Raw genomic sequence first — 20,755 nt, 5'->3', positions numbered from 1 at the left:
CGAGGTACCTAATTTTACCTAAGAAAACTGGAAAAACGTATTGACTCGAGTATAAGCCTAGGGTGGGAAATGCAGCCGCTACCGCTAAGTTTCAATAATCAAAATAAATACCAATAAAATGACATTAATTGAGGCATCAGTGGGGTATATGTTTTTAAATATTTTTTTAAAAGAAAAACAGTAAACTAGCTCTGTAAGCGGAGAAGAGGGTCAACAAAAACAATATGAGTACTACCCCACGCTCATTGCACATTGGCAAACTGGCAGCAGGCCCAGTCCCGGAGGGATGTAAGGGGGAATAAGTATTGCTAGTGGGAGCCTAGGCCAGGGCACTGGAGGGTCTCGTTGCGGGGAGGCCTAATTTGCACACAAAGGAGAGAGGGTGCTAGTCTGGAGGGACCCATGGCACCCAACTCGAGTATAAGCCGAGGGTGACTTTTTCAGCACATTTTGGGTGCTGAAAAACTAGGCTTATACTCGAGTATATACAGTACTTATCTATCAGTTTTTTAATTATTTTACTTTTTGTTCAGCCGCTCTCCAGACTGGAATTTCAGCAACTATCGGGTTGCTAGCATCTGAATTACACTAGCAACCAGCCAGTGGCATGGATTAGAGGATGGAATATGAATAGGAGAGGGACAAAATAGAAAGATAAGTAATAAAAACAAGTAACAATAACGGGTGATTTTCCTTTACCTTAGCTTTTAGAATAGAATGGCCAATTCTTAGCAACTTTTCATTTGGTCTAAAGTTTTTATCTTTTATAGTTTTTAAATTATTTGTCTTTTTCTACTGACATTGGGAGATATGTAATAAAAGGCATTTCATTTGCCCAGGAGCAGTAACCCATAGCAACCAATTAGCTGGAAGCATTTACTGGTTACTTGTTTAAAAGCAATCATCTTATTGGTTGCTACTGGTTACTGCTCTTGGGCAAAGTTAGTGCCATTTATGACATATGTGGGATTGCCTTAGGAAACCATTCTTAGGTAAGGCAAACTGCAATTGTTATAGAATGGCCTAATCTTAGCAACTTTTCAATTGGTCTTCACTTTCTACGTTTCATAGTTTTCGACTTATTTGCCTTTATTTACTCTTTCCAGCTTTCAAATGGGGGGTCACTGACCCCAGTAGCAAAAAGTCTTTAGCTATGTGAGGCTATGATTTTATTGTTACTTTTTATTACTTATCTTTCAGTTTTTGAATTATTTTACTTTTTGTTCAGCAGCTCTCCAGACTGGAATTTCAGCAACTACCTGGTTGCTAGGGTCTGAATTACCCTAGCAACCAGGCACTGGCATGAATGAGAGGATGGAATTTGGGACTAAATAGAAAGATAAGTAATAAAAACAAGTAACAATAACATTAATATTGTAGCCTCACAGAACAATAGATTTTTGGCTGCCGGGGTCAGTGACCCCCATTTGAAAGCTATAAAGGGTAAATAAAGGAAAATAAGTCAAAAACTTTAAAACATAGAAAATGAAGACCAATTGAAAAGTAAGGCCATTCTACAACATACTAAAAGTTAATTTGAAGTTAAAATGAACTTATAATATAATGCAGATATCAATTGCAGTTTGCCTTGCCTAAGAATGGTTTGTATGTAATAAGTGGCACTGACTTTGCCCAGGAGCAGTAACCAGTAGCAACCAATAATTTTAAATAGGTGACCAGTAAATGCTTCCAGCTAATTGGTTGCTATGGGTTACTGCTCCTGGGCAAACTAAGTGCCTTTTATTACATAACTCCCAATGTGTCCTTGGAATTCCTTTATATTTCTTGCATCTTCCACTGTATCTGGTTGTCAGGGCCACTGATTATTATATTGGAACAGGTATAGGACCCATTATCCAGAATGTTCAGGACCAAGGGTATTCCGGATAAGGGGTCTTTCCGTAATTTGGATCTCCACACCTTAAGTCTACTAAAAAATCAATAAAACATTAATTCAACCGAATAGGATTATTTATATCTTAGTTGGGATCAAATACAAAGCACTGTTTTATTTTTATTTTAAAAATGAATTATTTGATTAAAATGGAGTCCACGGGAGACGGCCTTTCCGTAATGCGGAGCTTTCTGGATATCGGGTTTCCGGATAAGGGATCCCATACCTGTATTAGAAATACATTTCTGAAGGTGGGAGACAAGTTTTTGGCATTGTGGGAAATTGAGCATGATACAAGTCTATGGGAAAATCCTGCAACTCAACTTTGTCACATCTTTTCAACGAGGAAGAAATGCCAGGGAACAATGATGAATACAGGAACATTTCCTGATAGCCCGTGTTTTATCACTGGCGATAGAGTGTGAAAGGAAAGGATCGCTTTCTGAAATTTGATAAATCGAATTTTCTCTGGTAGCTAAATGTTCCACCAAAGAACTGAGTGAAAAGGGTTAAACACCAGCATGGAATATGAAGACCCTTAGAAGTCTGGAAGAGGACTGGGTGAGATACAGAGTTTTTCAGACATATAACCCCATTTGTAATAAAAAGCACTAAGTTTGCCCAGGAGCAGTAACCCATAGCAACCAATAAGATGTTTGCTTTTAAACAGGTGACCAGTAAATGCTGCCTTCTAATTTGTTGCCCATGAATACATTTTTTATTTTTAGGGTTTAGGGACCAACAATATACAGGTATTATCCAGAATGCTTGGGACCAAGGGTATTCCGGATAAGGGGTATTTCCAAAATCAAGGAATCAAGTACACGTACTGTTTTATTATTACAGAGAAAAGGGAATCATTTAACCATTAAATAAACCCAATAGGGCTGTTCTGCCCCCAATAAGGGGTAATTATATCTTAGTTGGGATCAAGTACAGGTACTGTTTAATTATTACAGAGAAAAGGGAATCATTTAACCATTAAATAAACCCAATAGGGCTGTTCTGCCCCCAATAAGGGGTAATTATATCTTAGTTGGGATCAAGTACAGGTACTGTTTTATTATTACAGAGAAAAGGGAATCATTTAACCATTAAATAAACCCAATAGGGCTGTTCTGCCCCCAATAAGGGGTAATTATATCTTAGTTGGGATCAAGTACAGGTACTGTTTTATTATTACAGAGAAAAGGGAATCATTTAATCATTAAATAAACCCAATAGGGCTGTTCTGCCCCCAATAAGGGGTAATTATATCTTAGTTGGGATCAAGTACAGGTACTGTTTATTATTACAAAGAAAAAGAAAATCACTTTTAAAAATTAGAACTATTTGCTTATAATGCATAATTTCTATGGGAGAAGGTTTCCAGATAAGGGATCCTATACGTGTACCTTGAAATACAGAAATAAATCACCAGAACCTGGTCCACGTTGTAGCTTTTATCAGCTGCTAGAAGCACCCATGTGACAGCATATGGTCAGTTTATAACATTCAGCAGCACTGAAACCTAAATGTATCAGAAGTGTGATCAATATTCTAAATGATCTGTAGCCAGTTAGAATGAGTATCATGCCACCTTGGGATTGCCTATTCTATTCCCAACAGATGCCCAGTGTAAGCCTATTAGAGAAACAACAACAAGAGCCACAGATCCTATAACATTTTATAACAAGAAAATCAAAAAGACAAAAAGTGGCCTCCATTAGAAGTCACCTTCAAGTTCTCCCCTTGACAGAGCTGTCCAGCCAATCACTGCTGAGCACATGCAAGAGCTGTGAAGGCTTTGCAACTGTCAGATGAGAGAGACCGTTGGAAAGAGACCATTGGAGAGAGACCGTTGGAGAGAGACCGTTGGAGAGAGACAGGCGATGTGAGAGAAAGCGAGAGAGAGAGTGATGGCGACTTTTAATTCTAAGAAGAGAAAGAGAGAAGAGAAAAGATCCCGATGTAGCAAAAAGAAGAGCAAATATCGGCGTGACCAGCATGGGACCTGTTGTCCAGTACCGGAGGAACCAACACCCGTACGGGACCAGTGGAACACCTTCACAGTAATGGCAGATGCTCTTCAGACATTTGAAGAGTATGGGGAGGATGCCTACCTGTTCAACAAACGGCTGGAGAAGGACTTCTCACCACTGGATTTCCTAGCAAACCAGCATGAGGTAGATCCAACCAATTGGGAAGAAGTCATCAATATCTTAATTAAGGTGCAAAGGCACTTTTCATTGGACTTTTCTACCCTGTGCCTTTCTGTCAACTACCTGGCTAGGTACATCTCCCAGAGGCCACTGAAAGCGACCATCCTAAAGCCACTGGGGGCCACGTGCTTGTATTTGGCAACAAAGATCATGGGTAGAAAACGTCCATCAGCAGAGGATTTCCTGGAGCTGTTTGGGGATGCTAATTACACACCTGCCTATATTGCATATGTGGAGAAGAACCTTATGTGCCAACTGGACTACCGGCTGCAAGGACCCACCATTGATTTTTTTCTTGAACACTTCTCCCTAATAAGAGCATCTAGCGAGAAGTGTTCAGGCATCATCACCAGAGCAGCCAATGCCCTAACAGCTGCCAGAGGCATCGCAGCACTGGCCATGACACAATATGGTTTCCATCAGTATGCACCATCTCTACTGGCTCAGTGCTGTCTTAAAGCTGCTGACAACATATTCGGCTATAACACCACGAATGAAGAGGAGCCCCGTGACTATCCTGCCCACCTCATGCAGGAATGCTTGGAGAAGACACTACTCCTGGTCACTGCAAACAACAACTTTTTGCAACAACTAATGCCAGGAGTCTTTCCAGAGACGCTTCAGGAGCATTCTGCATCTGCCGCCATTCACAGCGGAAGCACTGAAGTTACAGAGCCAGCCGGGCAGCACCCAGGAACATCATCAAGGAGACCTAAGGAGACAGGAGCAGGCTCCCCCCGGAAGAAAGGTGGCGGAAAATCTGCAGCTGCATCCAGAAAAACAGGTAAAAGGTAAGTGTTTTGCTGACAAACCCTTACTAACTTATCTGTACACACACACACACAGACACACACACACACATACACACACATACATAGACACACACACGTACACACACATATACACAATGGACATACATTGGACTTGGACAGACACACCAGGACAGTCTTTTTTACACACACTTGTCAGCATAGTCACCTAAGCACACGTTTAGTTACTCAGACTATGGACGTATACAACACAGACACACACAGTCACAGCTGGCAGAAGGGGCAAGCAGTACCATACTGGGGAGCGGATCAGCAGGGGAGACAGCTGAATATCCCTGCAGGGGTGACAGAGACAGTACTGGGAAGTGGCCGGCACCAACCTCGGGGCACAGAGCAGCGCACTCTAACCCAACAGGAGTGGAGCACATCATAGCCACATAGGAACATGGAAGTTGTCATCAGCTTTATTTGTGTACAAGTGCGTTTCTCTCTGTCCTTCTACCTGGTTTTCCATCTGTTCATCTAAGTGCGCTGGTCTATATTTCAGTGCTGTATATTTGCACCTTTGTCTGTCACTCACCACGAAGACAGAAATATGGTTTAATACACACAAGCAGAAATTTAAGACACTCTGGGTTCCCTGCATTCCTTTTTACTCAGCCTGGGTGACTGCAGAAGCCGGGGTCTGTAGGCTGCCTGGGATCCAATGTAACGGAGAGGAATGCAGCATTCACCTGTGATTGTGTGTATGCTGCCATAATCCCTTCCTTTCTTCCACCGCAATTCCACCAGCGGTGCCTCCCCTTTATCTAAGACATGGTTCATATACAAGAGCCACTGGTGTAGACTTTGCATCCCTCTTTACTCCATCCCTCAGACTGCAGGAGCCGGGGTCTGCAGGCTGCCTGGGGTCCAATGGAATGAAGAGGAATGCAACCTTCACCATGCGGCTCAACTGCGCTTATGTGTATGCTGCCATATTTCTGTCTTCTTTCCTCACCCTGCTTGCCTTCATGAAATATGGCGCATTGATCCTGGGAGCAAATCCGATTGCCGTTAAGGAGTCAGGAAGGAATTTTCCCTCTAGTGAAGCAGATTGGCCTATAAGCTTCCCAGAGGTTTTTGCCTTCTTCAGGACCAAAAAGCCTAATTTTTATTATCAATAAAGCTGTGACTTCACAGATTAACCACAAAGTCGCTGTGTGTGTCTTTATTCTGGGTACTGGGGGACTTGGATTAAGGGTCTCATTTGGCAGGGGAAACATGGAAAGGGTGTGTGAGAATGCATCCAATAAGCAATGAGTTGTATCTGTCAGAGTTGTGAGTCTGTTGGGGGGAACAGACTGTGCTGTATATAGCCAGGACGATTGGGGGAATATTGAGAGGTTGGTTAACAGAAAAAGTTGGAGTGGTAGGTAACAGGAAGATGGGTAGAAAGCTAATGGAAAGATGAGGAGGTAGATTAATGGGGCAATATGGGGAGGCACTTTAATGGGATTATGGGGAGGTAGGTTAACAAGGAAAGTTGGGGTGGTAGGTTACCAGGAAGATGGTGAGGTTAGAAGAGGTTATGCATTAGAAGGGAACCACTGGTGGCTTGTGGAGATTAGCCAGTCATGGCCACAAGCTTTGCCCCTACCCCCCTCCAAAGCCATCACATGATGATAAAGCCTGGAGGAAACAGGTTCTGCTTGGCAAGGTAGGTTAACAAGAGGAACATGGGGAGGTTGGTAAAAGGGGGGGCTGGGGAGGTTGGTAAAGGGGGGGCTGGGGAGGTTGGTAAAGGGGGGGCTGGGGAGGTAGGTAACAGGGAAAGATGGAAAGATACATTAAAAGGGGAAGATGGGGAGGTAGGTTAGAAAGGAAGATTGGAAGTTAGTTAACAGCGAAATTGGTTAGGTAGGAGGCAGGGGAAGATGGGCAAGAAGGTTAATAGGGTAAGATGGGAAGAAACATAACAGAGGAAGACTGAGAGGCTGGTTAACAGGGAAAGATGAAGAGGTAGGTAAGAGGGGAAGATGGAGAAGTTGGTAATAGGAAAGATGGGAAGGTAGTTTAACAGGGGAAGCTGGGGAGAAATCTAACAGGGAAATATTGGTATGTAGGTTAACAGGAGATGATGGGGTTTAGGTACATTAGATACATTAAGGGGAAGAAGGGAAGGTAGGTTATATAGGAAGGTAGGTTAATAGGGGAAGGTGGGGTAGTAGTTTAGCGTGGGATGGTCATGTCATTAGAGGGGAACCGCTGGTGGCTTGTGACTAGCCATAGAAGTAAATAGGTAAAATGTGATTGGCTGTTGGTGGCTACGCTCACTGAATATGTAGTCAGCCAGTGACTGACTGTGCAAAGATTGGGAACGCTGACATAAATAGTGTGAGAAAGGCAGCATTTTACATTTAAACCAATTCAGTGGGTGAAGTCTGATTGGCTGTTGGCGGCTCCACCCACTCTTTCAAACCTAAAAATGCAGTCCCCTAGTGACCCTGGTGTTATTACTGTGAGACTGGCAGCAGGTTGAATTTCCGCCAAGTCAATAGGTAAAATTTCATTGGCTGTTCACAGCTCCGCCCACTTTTGGGCATCCAGCAATCATCATATTTTCATTCAGGCTGACCCCATGACCATGTGATTCAAGTTTGGGGAGTGTAGCTGTAAGCTGTAAGTGTGGCAGCAGTTTCAATTTCCCCATAAAAGTCAATAGGTTAAATTTGAATGGCTGTTGGCCCTACCACTTTGGGTCATCCAAGAAATGTCACTGTTTTATTCGGGGTGACTCCATGATTATGTTATTCAAGTTTGGGGGGTGTAGCTTCAAAGCTGTAAGAGTGGAAGCAAATCTTCCCTGTCAAAGTCAATGGGAAAATTGGGGGGTTCATAGCGGCGCCACAAAAAGACGGGGGGCGGGATCGCTTAGAAAAACACAAGCAACCTGCTCCGCTATAGGGCGAAGAAGTGTGGGGAGTTTGGGTGTTGTACCCCTAAAACTGTAGGAGGAGGAGTGTTTAGAAAATGGGGGGCGCTAAGAATAAGAAGAAGCGGAAATATAAGCTGAAGTGGGGGAACAGTTTGTGGGTTTCCAACCCAACACAATAAAACTGAAACCTCACAGAGAAATAGGTTTTTAGCTGCCGGGCTCAGTGACTATCAATAAACACAAATAAATGAAATAATATGATGTATATTCTCTTATCCTAAACTGGCATAAATATTACACACAATAAGTGAATGGGTGAAACCCAAAGGGAAATGAAGCGCGTATTGGCCCAAGTGTACATACCCCGGCCCATCCCTAGCAACGGCTGCAGCCAACTCACAGTACTAATTATACAGTAAATAACTCCGGGTGCTTAGAGCCCCAAACCCGCAGCCCGAGGGAGCAAACCCAAATCATCCGATAGCGGCTTCAAAGCGCACCAGCTCACCTGAACGCAAACAGGTTTTATGGATATGAATAAAAGCTGAGTTTTATGATACTCCATGGCTGCCCGGTGTGCTTTTGTAGCCGTTATTGGATGGTGCCGGGCTCAGTAAGCCCCATTTAAAAACTACAAATAGTTGGAAGAAGGAGGCAAATACAGGTATGGGACCTATTGTCCAGAATGCTTGGGACCTGGGGTTTTCCGGATAAAGGATCTTTCCGTAAAGTGGATCTCCATAACATAAGTCTGCTAAAAATTATTTAAATATTGAATAAACCCAATAGGGCTGTTCTGCCCCAATAAGGGGTAATTATATCTTAGTTGGGATCAAGTACAGGTACTGTTTTATTATTACAGAGAAAAGGGAATCATTTAACCATTAAATAAACCCAATAGGGCTGTTCTGCCCCAATAAGGGGTAATTATATCTTAGTTGGGATCAAGTACAGGTACTGTTTTATTATTACAGAGAAAAGGGAATCATTTAACAATTAAATAAACCCAATAGGGCTGTTCTGCCCCCAATAAGGGGTAATTATATCTTAGTCGGGATCAAGTACAGGTACTGTTTTATTATTACAGAGAAAAGGGAATCATTTAACCATTAAATAAACCCAATAGGGCTGTTCTGCCCCCAATAAGGGGTAATTATATCTTAGTTGGGATCAAGTACAGGTACTGTTTTATTATTACAGAGAAAAGGGAATCATTTAACCATTAAATAAACCCAATAGGGCTGTTCTGCCCCCAATAAGGGGTAATTATATCTTAGTCGGGATCAAGTACAGGTACTGTTTTATTATTACAGAGAAAAGGGAATCATTTAACCATTAAATAAACCCAATAGGGCTGTTCTGCCCCCAATAAGGGGTAATTATACCTTAGTCGGGATTAAGTACAGGTACTGTTTTATTATTACAGAGAAAAAAGAAATCAATTTAAAAAAATCTGAACTGTTTGATAAAAATTGAGTCTTTGAGAGACAGGCTTTCCATTATTCGGAGCTTTCTGGATAATGGGTTTCCAGATAACAGATCCCATACCTGTACAGTATATACAGAATATAAATGTCACAATATAAGGCTGATTAGTTATTAATACAGATAATTACTTCACGGCAGCTCAGAAATAATCAGCCCTATATGACAAATCTCATTTTCTGCTTAATATAATAATAATAATAATAATGATAATTTGCTGCGACCCCTAAGCTCGGCTTCTCAACAGCCACCCAGAGCCCACTGAGCATGTGTAGTGTCACTGACACTTTCCAAGATGGGGAGCTCCTGTGACAAGTTAGAAGTCCTGGATCATTGCTGCTACTGACATGCTGACACTTGAGGGTGGTACAGTCAGTACATTATATAAAATATAGCATTTTTAGCCATATTTATTTTTAGGGTTTAGTTCTCCTTTAAATATAACTAAGGTGATCAAAAAGTTTCCAAGGCCTTGCAAGGTTGTGTGTTGCTCTACATATTATATACTGTTAGGAAAGGAAACGCCTGATGGTTGCATCTCTCACAAGTAACACGCACTTGGTTTGAGCTCATTGCAATTTGCTCCAAAAACGACAGGTTTAATCAAATCCAGTTTTTATGACTTCCCAACCTGTGACATAACTGGCTGTAATGCAATCAGCTGGAACGTGGAGTAGAACCTCCTGCCAGAAGCAGCGCGCCTGCCAGAAGCTTCCCCTCCATGGGTGGTGCAGGGGCCTTGCTCTCCCAGTTCCCAGGCTGCAGTGCGGGGAGGGAGGCTATGGGAAAGCCGGGTCCCTGCACAACTCAGTCCTACCCTCACAGGTGCAGCTGCGCTTGTTTTCCTACCACTGAGAACGTTGCTGAATGTTCAGTTAAAATCCTGTTTAGATAAAGGTTGATTTATCCTTTCTGAGCTGAGAGAATCCAGCAAAGTCAATTCATCATGCATACATAGGCATAGATACATACATTAAAATAGGAGAAATGTCCTTATTTTGTTCCTACGCCTTAGCACAATGTTCCCATAGAGATGTCAACCTGGATCCAAAGTCATTGAGGTTCATCTTCACTCCGCCTGCCCTAGCACTAGCCACACCCCTAGCCACACCCCAGTTCTGCTCCAGTACTGCCACATTCGGCCAAGGCCCCGCCCCCAATCATACTCCCTGCTTCACAACTTCCAACGACTTCAGGTGATGATGCTATTCTTTTCTATTTATTAGACCTGTGATCTATAATACTTGGGACCTGGGGTTTTCCAGATAAGGGATCTTTCCATAATTTGGATCTCCATACCTTAAGCCTACTAAAAATCATTTAAACATTAAATAAACCCAATAGGATAGTTTTGCCTCCAAAAAAGGATTAATTATATCTTCAATTCATGGGCATAATCATCTATCAATAAATCTGTCTATCTATCTATCTATCTATCTATCTATCTATCTATCTATCTATCTGTCTGTCTATCTATCTATCTATCAATCATCTATCTATCTATCTATCTATCTATCTATCTATCTATCTATCAATCATCTATCTATCTGTCTGTCTGTCTATCTATCTATCTACAATGTATCTATCTATCTATCTATCTATCTATCTATCTATCTATCTATCTATCTATCAATCATCTATCTATCTATCTATCTATCTATAATCTATCTATCATCTATCTATCTATCTACAATCTATCTATCTATCTATCTACAATGTATCTATTTATATATATATATATATCTATCTATCTATAATTTACAGGTATGGGACCTGTTATCCAGAATGCTCGGGACCTGGGGTTTTCCGGATAAGGGATCTTTCTGTAATTTGGATCTCCTACCTTAAGTCTGCTAAAAATCATTGAAACATCAAATAAACCCAATAGGATTGCATACAATAAGGATTAATTATATCTTAGTTGGGATCAAGTACAGGTACTGTTTTATTATTACAGAGAAAAGGGAATCATTTAACCATGAAATAAACCCAATAGGGCTGTTCTGCCCCAATAAGGGGTAATTATATCTTAGTTGGGATCAAGTACAGGTACTGTTTTATTATTACAGAGAAAAGGGAATCATTTAACCATGAAATAAACCCAATAGGGCTGTTCTGCCCCCAATAAGGGGTAATTATATCTTAGTTGGGATCAAGTACAGGTACTGGTTTATTATTACAGAGAAAAATGAAATCACTTTTAAAAATTAGAATTATTTGTTTATAATGGAGTCTATGGGAGACGGCCTTGCCATAATTCAGAAACTTTCTGGATAATGGGTTTATGGATAATGGATCTCTTACCTGTATCTATTGATCTATCTACAATGTATCTAGCTATCTATCTGATCCTTTCCCTTTAGCATGCCATAGTTACTCAGAGAAAATAATATATTATTCCAACATTCAGTACTGCTCCCATTATCTTTTTTCCCCAGACAAATTGCTTTGACTCTGCCTTTTTCCATACTTGAAAAAGTAAAATAATCAGGCAGGGCTGAAGATAAAAAGATGCAGGGATATTACTTTACAAATTCAGATAAGCTGCAATCGTCATTCTCTGTAGAAGCCACACTGGTTAACTAATGCAAAAGGAGCTCTAAACCCTACCATTTATTTTGTTGTATCTTATGAAAGATATTATTTGTTAAAGTTTCTTGTTATGATGTTAGAGACTGAAACTGCTATAGTATTAACTGCTTAACATTCTGTGCTAAGGATGCACTCCTTAAAAGAAGGAGCATTAAAGCTTCACTTTAACTGGAGGGTGAGTGGAATATGCTAAAGCTGCTGAGCCATAATGCTCAGCTTCCCTGTCTCCCCCGCAACACGTTGGTATATTCCACTTTAATGAGCTTCTCACAGTAATCATGCAGATTGCACAGGACAAGGGTGCCCTTTAAAGGTGGCCATACCCCGTTATAATTCCGTTATAATTTGGCCCTGGGGCCAAACGATCGTATTAGCCTACATTTTCCCGATATCGCCCACCCGTAGGTGGGGATATTGGGAGAAGACCCGCTCACTTGGCGACATCGCTAAGTGAGTGGATCTTAACGTGTATGGCCATCTTAAAGCCTAATTCCAGTGTTTACTTATTAATTTACACTTATACTTGGTGAGGCCCTGGCCTATTGGGCCCTGCCAATCCATGCCCACTGTGGGTGCTCCCCCCCAGTGTCGGACTGGCCCCCCAGGGTACCAGGAAAACTCCCGGTGGGCCCAGGTGTCAGTAGGCCCTCCTGCTCCTGAGCATTTGGCCTGTTTCATGGTCATTCCCTATTTCTGAATGGGAACAAAGAGGAGAAATAGATGGAAGAATAGATGCTAGCATGTAAATAAAAGAGACTAGGAGAATAAAGATGTTGGGTGAGGAAAGGAGGAAAAATAGTTTGGAGAGTGGAACTAGGGTCTAAGGTTCTCTGGTGGGCCCCTGGGGTCCCAGTCCGACACTGCTCCCCCCACCCCTGATTGAAGAAGGTACACAGTGTGCATCCGCATGGAGGAGGAGCTTGTGGGTTGAGGGGGGCCCTGAGTTGGCAGCCCCGCTGGGCCTCGGACACACCAGTCTGGCACTGCACAATATACATGTGTTTTGCCATTTGGGGGCTAGTTAGCACTGGCTTTGCTATTGTGCATGGAACTCGCATTCTGGAAAAAAGTGTTGCATTGTAGGTAACAAACATAGCGACAGGGTTTCCTTTTTCACCATTGCCGTGCACTTGTTACTAAATGGTCCCTTATATGTGTTAGTTTACTTCATATAAAGTTAGAGGTCTTCATATACTTATATAGTTGTGAATCAATAGCAATAAGCCAGGCATTTGTTTCATTATTATAAGTACTCTGTAAACTAGGCCCTTCATTTATACTCAAAATAAATCCTAACAAATGACAAATCCCATGGAACGCGTCCAAGGCAAGAGCACCTTGAGAGTGAAGGTGAGTTAGAAGGGAAATGCTGAGAGTCTGGGAAAATTTCGCAACAGAACCATACCTGCCGAAAAATTTCACTTATCACCAATGGTTTCCTTTTCTCTGTAATAATAAAACACTACCTGTACTTGATCCCAACTAAAGATATAATTACCCCTTATTGGGGGCAGAACAGCCCTATTGGGTTTATTTAATGGTTAAATGATTCCCTTTTCTCTGTAATAATAAAACAGTACCTGTACTTGATCCCAACTAAGATATAATTACCCCTTATTGGGGGCAGAACAGTCCTATTGGGTTTATTTAATGGTTAAATGATTCCCTTTTCTCTGTAATAATAAAACAGTACCTGTACTTGATCCCAACTAAGATATAATTACCCCTTATTGGGGGCAGAACAGCCCTATTGCGTTTATTTAATGGTTAAATGATTCCCTTTTCTCTGTAATAATAAAACAGTACCTGTACTTGATCCCAACTAAGATATAATTACCCCTTATTGGGGGCAGAACAGCCCTATTGCGTTTATTTAATGGTTAAATGATTCAGTTTTCTCTGTAATAATAAAACAGTACCTGTACTTGATCCCAACTAAGATATAATTACCCCTTATTGGGGGCAGAACAGCCCTATTGGGTTTATTTAATGGTTAAATGATTCCCTTTTCTCTGTAATAATAAACAGTACCTGTACTTGATCCCAACTAAGATATAATTACCCATTATTGGGGGCAGAACAGTCCTATTGGGTTTATTTAATGGTTAAATGATTCCCTTTTCTCTGTAATAATAAACAGTACCTGTACTTGATCCCAACTAAGATATAATTACCCATTATTGGGGGCAGAACAGCCCTATTGGGTTTATTTAATGGTTAAATGATTCCCTTTTCTCTGTAATAATAAAACAGTACCTGTACTTGATCCCAACTAAGATATAATTACCCCTTATTGGAGGTAAAACATTGCCATTGGGTTATTTAAATGATTTTTCAGCAGACTTAAGGTATAGAGATTCAAATTATAGAAAGATCGCTTATCTGGAAAACCTGAGCTTTCTGGATAACAGATCCCATACCCGAACCAAGTTCAGATTCAGTTGTGAATATTCCCATGCTGAGGGGAAATACTGTATAAGAATTTTTCTCTATCATATTGTAACACCTATTTGGCTATAAAATGGCCAACCCAGGCTAGTAGCGTGCTGTAGAGCATGTGTTACATGCGACCTTAATGCACAGGAGTGGGCCTCCGCTACGTGGGAGGTATTAATGGAGCTGAGGGTGTTGTTGAACTACAACTAGCTGCAGTAGTGTGGTGCAATAGATAGAAATGGACGCCAGAGGATTCTTATGAATGAACTGGATAATACTTTATTTGTCCAAGACAAAGGTATTCAGGGTATTTCAGTATACTCACTTAATAGATGTTATGCAGAACAGTATGCAGTTATACAGATGATGTAATTATGATCAATAGCAGAAGTATGATGCTCCCCTGTGTATCCCTTCTCATCAAGAGGATTGGGCAGGTAGAACAGCAACAGTGTGTTAGGTAGGAAAGCTCACCGGCATAGTCCCATGCTCTTGTGGAGGTTAGGGCAAGGCATATTTGCTAACCTATTTCCCTAGCACTTCTGTGTCCCTAAGCTAAGGCCAGTAATGCCTGTTAGGAAGACTACTCCTTTGCTATTATCCTGGATGGAGCAAATGGCTGCTCTTTCTGTATAATTCTGTCTGAACTCACCACTACTAGAGGGTGCTATGAAATATGCTGCTATACTGTCTTTTCCTCATTCACGGGGCCCTGTCCCCGACTTAATTTGGATGGATAGTGGCTTACTGGGCCGGATCTGAACCCAGGCTCGATGGAGCTCTGCTTCAGGTAGCAGATCAGCAGCCAAAGAGGAAAACACTTCCTTGTGCAAGACACTATATAGTCTGCCAAGGGGAGTGGTTAACCTGCACTAAACCTATGAGGGATAGTGTTTCAGCTGTAACCTGAGTACAGAGGGCTCTGCCCTATAACAGTACAGATATCAGAAAGTAGGGATATGAAGCCATAGGGAGCTTAACCCTATGGGTCCCTACATTCACCCGGGGGAAGAATCCATTCCGACCCGGCAATGGTAAATAACAATAAGTACACTTTCAAGCAATAAACAGTAGTGCATTGAATTAGTGCAAAAATACAGTACCCTTACATCCGTTTCTGATACCCTCTCCTGAGGAGTATCCGGTACATTGGATAGCTGTAAAATGAAAAAGTTAAGGCACAGAAAATATTAACTGTTTCGTTACTAGTTACGTTTCTGTAAACCATTTACAATACATGAGTGTCACTATGGATCACTCAGGCACTTGCTTATAAAGATCCTTGAGATACCTTCTGGCTCTGCAACAGAGGTATAACAGGCACAATACTTAGAGAACCTTGAGTCACCTTCCTGACCACTAAACAGGGGTGCTCAGGCACACACTTACACATGGGAACGATCCTGCCTTCATTCAGGTGACCCAGGCACATGCTTGGCTGTAAAGAAATGTTAGTGGGCACAAGTTTAACTGTGACACATTCCCACCCATCAACTTTATTAAGTCCATGCCTTCCCACCCTAACCCAGTGTTCATGACTACCCTTCATGCACTCCGTAGCTGTGGATAAGGCAATGGGTCCTACCCTTAGGTAGGTTGAAGTAGAAGTTGTAGTGAGGTGGGGCGCAGCAGTCTTTGTTTGTACACCCAACTATATACAAGTCAACTTTACAGTCTCTCCTTAGGGTAGAGAGTTCCAAACAGAAGAACAAAAGAACAAGCCCACACTGTGGGTAACTGAAGAAAAAGGGTCACATCCTTAGTCTCAAACTAGCGGGAGTCCAACGGGTATGTGCCCAAATATGGTGGGTGTTGCCCTTACCTTTTTTAGGGAAAACAGACCCACCTCCCACCCGGGGGAAAATCCCATCAGGTATGGGAACCAACCGGCATGGGGTTTTTCAATGGAGGCTACGGTCAAACTCGGCTTTTGTGGCTGCATAAGAAATATAATAAGCCGGATGTGGCTTGTCGGTCTTCTCTCCTCCAGGACGATCCATCCACAACGAGAAATCCCGGTCCTCCTGGTACTTGCCACAGGACCTGACACGATGCTTGAGTATGGTTCGGCCAAACCACCACTCACGGGCGATGTTAGCCAGATATTCTGCATCCTGGTTCCTCCTGGTGGTGTTTTGATGTAGGAGGCCTCCTGGAATCAGGCCTACCCGATGGATCAACTCTCCATAGAGCCACTCATCTAAAAGTCTATCCACCTCGTCGTAAACCCACTCTGGGGCATAGGGCATGTAGAAGCCCCACAGCTGATACACTCTTTCATTAATGAGCAGCTGCACCCTGGACACTGCTCTGTGTTTCTCAGGGTCTGCCCTTCCCTGGGCAACCCAGCAGGACGTGTCCTTGCTGACCGCATGGGGAGGTGGTGGAGTTGTAGGCCAACCTGGGGGATCACTGGATGATTCCACTTGTGGTCTGGGTGGCTCAAAATATCTGTGCCCCTCTGAAAGGGAGCTTTTGGGGAGTGAGCCAAAGTCCATGGCGGCCCAATTAGGGTTAAACCGCCTTCTTGGTACCTGCGCACTCAAAAATATGCCACTCCCTGTGGATGGCGAGGATGCACACAGATCCAGATCCTCAGAACTGTTGTAAGGAGACAAGAGAAAATTTCCGGAAGACTCCGTAACCGATGGGGATTCAGACCTAACCGGGTCTGTTCTGGGGGCTGGTGTAGCAGGTCGTGGTGGGCTGGTGGTAGTTGACGTATCCCCCTTTTGTTTTGATGGGGACACTACCCTCACTGTGGGCCCAACCCAACAAGTGTTGTTGCAGCCAGGGCATCTGGCTTGCACATCTCCTAAGGCTTGCTCAAATTCTTCATTGCAGCAGCCACTATAAGGAACCAACCAGGTCTCCCCTTCTTCCCCACTCTTTTGACCAAATGTTCCCAGCCATACGTATCGATGCTGGGGTGTGGGACACTGCACAGAAATTGCTCTGTTTGTGGCCTCTAGCTTAACCTGTTGCTTGTCTGCAGCGTCGGCCATTTTAGGATAATAGTGGACAGAGTTCATAGAATAAGTCACTCGCAGCCGCAGCAGTGAATTCTAGGCTCCCTTATTAGCTGGTCCCAGCACGCTATGGCGGCCCTGAGGATCAATTATTAGCTGCTGGGTTTAAATCAGTCTCTGGCAGACTAAAGGTGAGGTTTATCCTGCAGCCGCGGGGTACTCACAGTTAGGGAAGTGTCCGTGAGGTTTATCCCAGGCCCGTCCGGGTCCCTGGTACCATACGGTTTTCCGATTTAGCGCCGTTCAATCCCTACCGCAGCCGCAGGTAGGGTAGGCAGTGTAGATGGGGAATCCCCCTTGTGCAGACAGCCCAGGCCGCAGCCGCTGGTCCTGGTGCTGCTGGAGTCCCAGTTCCGCAAGCTCTCTCTGCGTCCGCAGGTAGAGGCAGGACTACTGGGTGAGCAATAGATAGCTTCCTGAGTGCTTTTTAAGTGGCCACAGCCGCGTACCGCTTCAACAAGACAGGAGCTCTAATATGGCGCGTCCGTTAGCTTCACAGGCGAGGCACAAAATGGCCACCGTGACGTCAGCTCCGGACCCCACCCTGTGAAATCTCGTAAACAGCTTAGCTTCACGCGGGATTTCAGAGAAAAGTGCGCCAAAGTTTAGCAGCAAGTTGATGGACAGTTCCAACAGCCAATGGGGATACTCGGGTAGAATCCTCAAGCCCGAACCCACGGCCAATCAGTACACTGGAATTACGATCAGGTCTGCAGGCGCCTTTTGACTATTGCGTCCGGCAGAGCCTGTCAGTAAAAATTTAAGTGACACACACAGCTACTCAGTCCCCTCAAGGCAATGGCTCCGGGTTAAATAAATTGAATATAAAGCACGTTGGGCGCCAAATGTAACACCTATTTGGCTATAAAATGGCCAACCCAGGCTAGTAGCGTGCTGTAGAGCATGTGTTACATGCGACCTTAATGCACAGGAGTGGGCCTCCGCTACGTGGGAGGTATTAATGGAGCTGAGGGTGTTGTTGAACTACAACTAGCTGCAGTAGTGTGGTGCAATAGATAGAAATGGACGCCAGAGGATTCTTATGAATGAACTGGATAATACTTTATTTGTCCAAGACAAAGGTATTCAGGGTATTTCAGTATACTCACTTAATAGATGTTATGCAGAACAGTATGCAGTTATACAGATGATGTAATTATGATCAATAGCAGAAGTATGATGCTCCCCTGTGTATCCCTTCTCATCAAGAGGATTGGGCAGGTAGAACAGCAACAGTGTGTTAGGTAGGAAAGCTCACCGGCATAGTCCCATGCTCTTGTGGAGGTTAGGGCAAGGCATATTTGCTAACCTATTTCCCTAGCACTTCTGTGTCCCTAAGCTAAGGCCAGTAATGCCTGTTAGGAAGACTACTCCTTTGCTATTATCCTGGATGGAGCAAATGGCTGCTCTTTCTGTATAATTCTGTCTGAACTCACCACTACTAGAGGGTGCTATGAAATATGCTGCTATACTGTCTTTTCCTCATTCACGGGGCCCTGTCCCCGACTTAATTTGGATGGATAGTGGCTTACTGGGCCGGATCTGAACCCAGGCTCGATGGAGCTCTGCTTCAGGTAGCAGATCAGCAGCCAAAGAGGAAAACACTTCCTTGTGCAAGACACTATATAGTCTGCCAAGGGGAGTGGTTAACCTGCACTAAACCTATGAGGGATAGTGTTTCAGCTGTAACCTGAGTACAGAGGGCTCTGCCCTATAACAGTACAGATATCAGAAAGTAGGGATATGAAGCCATAGGGAGCTTAACCCTATGGGTCCCTACAATATGTATTATTATATCCTGAATATTCTGTTATTGTACCAGTCTAGTGATCAAGGTTATAGCCACCTTGAGGTGTTTTTTTAGTGCAAGGTGCAGAGTAAGGTGTCATTTGCACGTGGTTTATTTTTATTAGCCGGAACACGTCTTAATATATGGAACATCTGTACTGTGAAAAAGCAGTTTCAGAAAGAACAACCGAAAATATTTTCTGGAACGTTTTGGTCTTTACTTAACTTTTAAATAAGTTACTACTGTGTTGAATCAGCAATACCAAAAATAGATACAGGTATGTATTGTCAGGAAACCCATTATCCAGAAAGGTCCAAATTACGGAAAGCCTGTCTCCCATAGACTCCATTTTAATCAAATTATTCAGATTTTTAAAAAGGATTTCCTTTTTTTCTGTAGTAATAAAGCAGAACATTGTATTTGATCCCAACTAAGATATAATTACCCCTTATTGGGGCAGAACAGTCCTATTGGGTTTATTTAATGGTTAAATGATTCCCTTTTCTCTGTAATAATAAAACAGTACCTGTACTTGATCCCAACTAAGATATAATTACCCCTTATTGGGGGCAGAACAGCCCTATTGGGTTTATTTAATGGTTAAATGATTCCCTTTTCTCTGTAATAATAAAACAGTACCTGTACTTGATCCCAACTAAGATATAATTACCCCTTATTGGGGGCAGAACAGCCCTATTGGGTTTATTTAATGGTTAAATGATTCCCTTTTCTCTGTAATAATAAAACAGTACCTGTACTTGATCCCAGCTAAGATATAATTACCCCTTATTGGGGGCAGAACAGCCCTATTGGGTTTATTTAATGGTTAAATGATTCCCTTTTTTTCTATCATAATAAAACAGAACATTTTATTTGGTCCCAACTAAGATATAATTAATCCTTATTGGATGCAAAATATTCCTATTGGGTTTAATTAATGTTTAATTGATTTTTTAGTAGACTTAAGATATGGAGATCCAAATTACAAAAAGACCCCTTATCCAGAATACCCTTGGTCCCGAGCATTCTGGATAACGGGTCCTATACCTGTACTCATAACCCCTATTTTTAGTTCATCTACCCTGAATGCACTTCCAGTACAACAAGGCTGTGCAAACCTATGTGTAACTGCCAGTAAATACTATATCTACAGTGTAATATGAAACACAGATCATGGCTAATCCTGAGTCTCCGGGGCTTAGACTGACTCTCACTTGTTAGCGCTTGTATGATCAAGGAGTCATTAAAGAGAGACATGTCATGTGACAGATTTCTCAGTTGGGGTAATTATTTCTAAAAAACAAAAAAACCCCAAAAGATGAGCAAAATATTTCAAATATGTTGGGCTTGTTTTGCAGCTATTTAACTTGACTAACAGGTAAGCTATGATAGTTTTAGGAATATTCAAAATATGTTGCTCCATTATTCATCATTATTGCACAATAATGCAGGTTATTAAAGTTCCTTCGATCCTCTGGCAGCAATAGTAGGATCAGCGTATTCCTCCATTCTCCACAGAGCTGATTGTACCAATACTAAACTCAGCGGGAACTGAGCACTTGTGAAGGAACCTTAGAAATATGCAGCTGTGTAAAGTTCCTTTTGGGCCACTTCATCACCGTCACATTTGCTAAGGCTCTCT

At 42.5% G+C, this 20,755-nt stretch overlaps 1 protein-coding gene across 1 annotated transcript; it reads left to right on the top strand.

Annotated features, from left to right (window-relative positions):
• Positions 1–3,792: 3,792 nt before the first annotated feature.
• On the top strand, positions 3,793–4,890 carry LOC100487999 (cyclin-O protein B-like). Its single transcript, XM_002935693.2, has one exon. It carries the CDS (start codon positions 3,793–3,795, stop codon positions 4,888–4,890), a length of 1,098 nt encoding a protein of 365 aa, XP_002935739.2.
• Positions 4,891–20,755: the final 15,865 nt, after the last annotated feature.

Source organism: Xenopus tropicalis, chromosome 2, assembly GCF_000004195.4.
Source record: "Xenopus tropicalis strain Nigerian chromosome 2, UCB_Xtro_10.0, whole genome shotgun sequence".
NCBI classification, from domain to species: domain Eukaryota; kingdom Metazoa; phylum Chordata; class Amphibia; order Anura; family Pipidae; genus Xenopus; species Xenopus tropicalis.
This window is presented reverse-complemented; position numbering and strand designations above follow the sequence as displayed.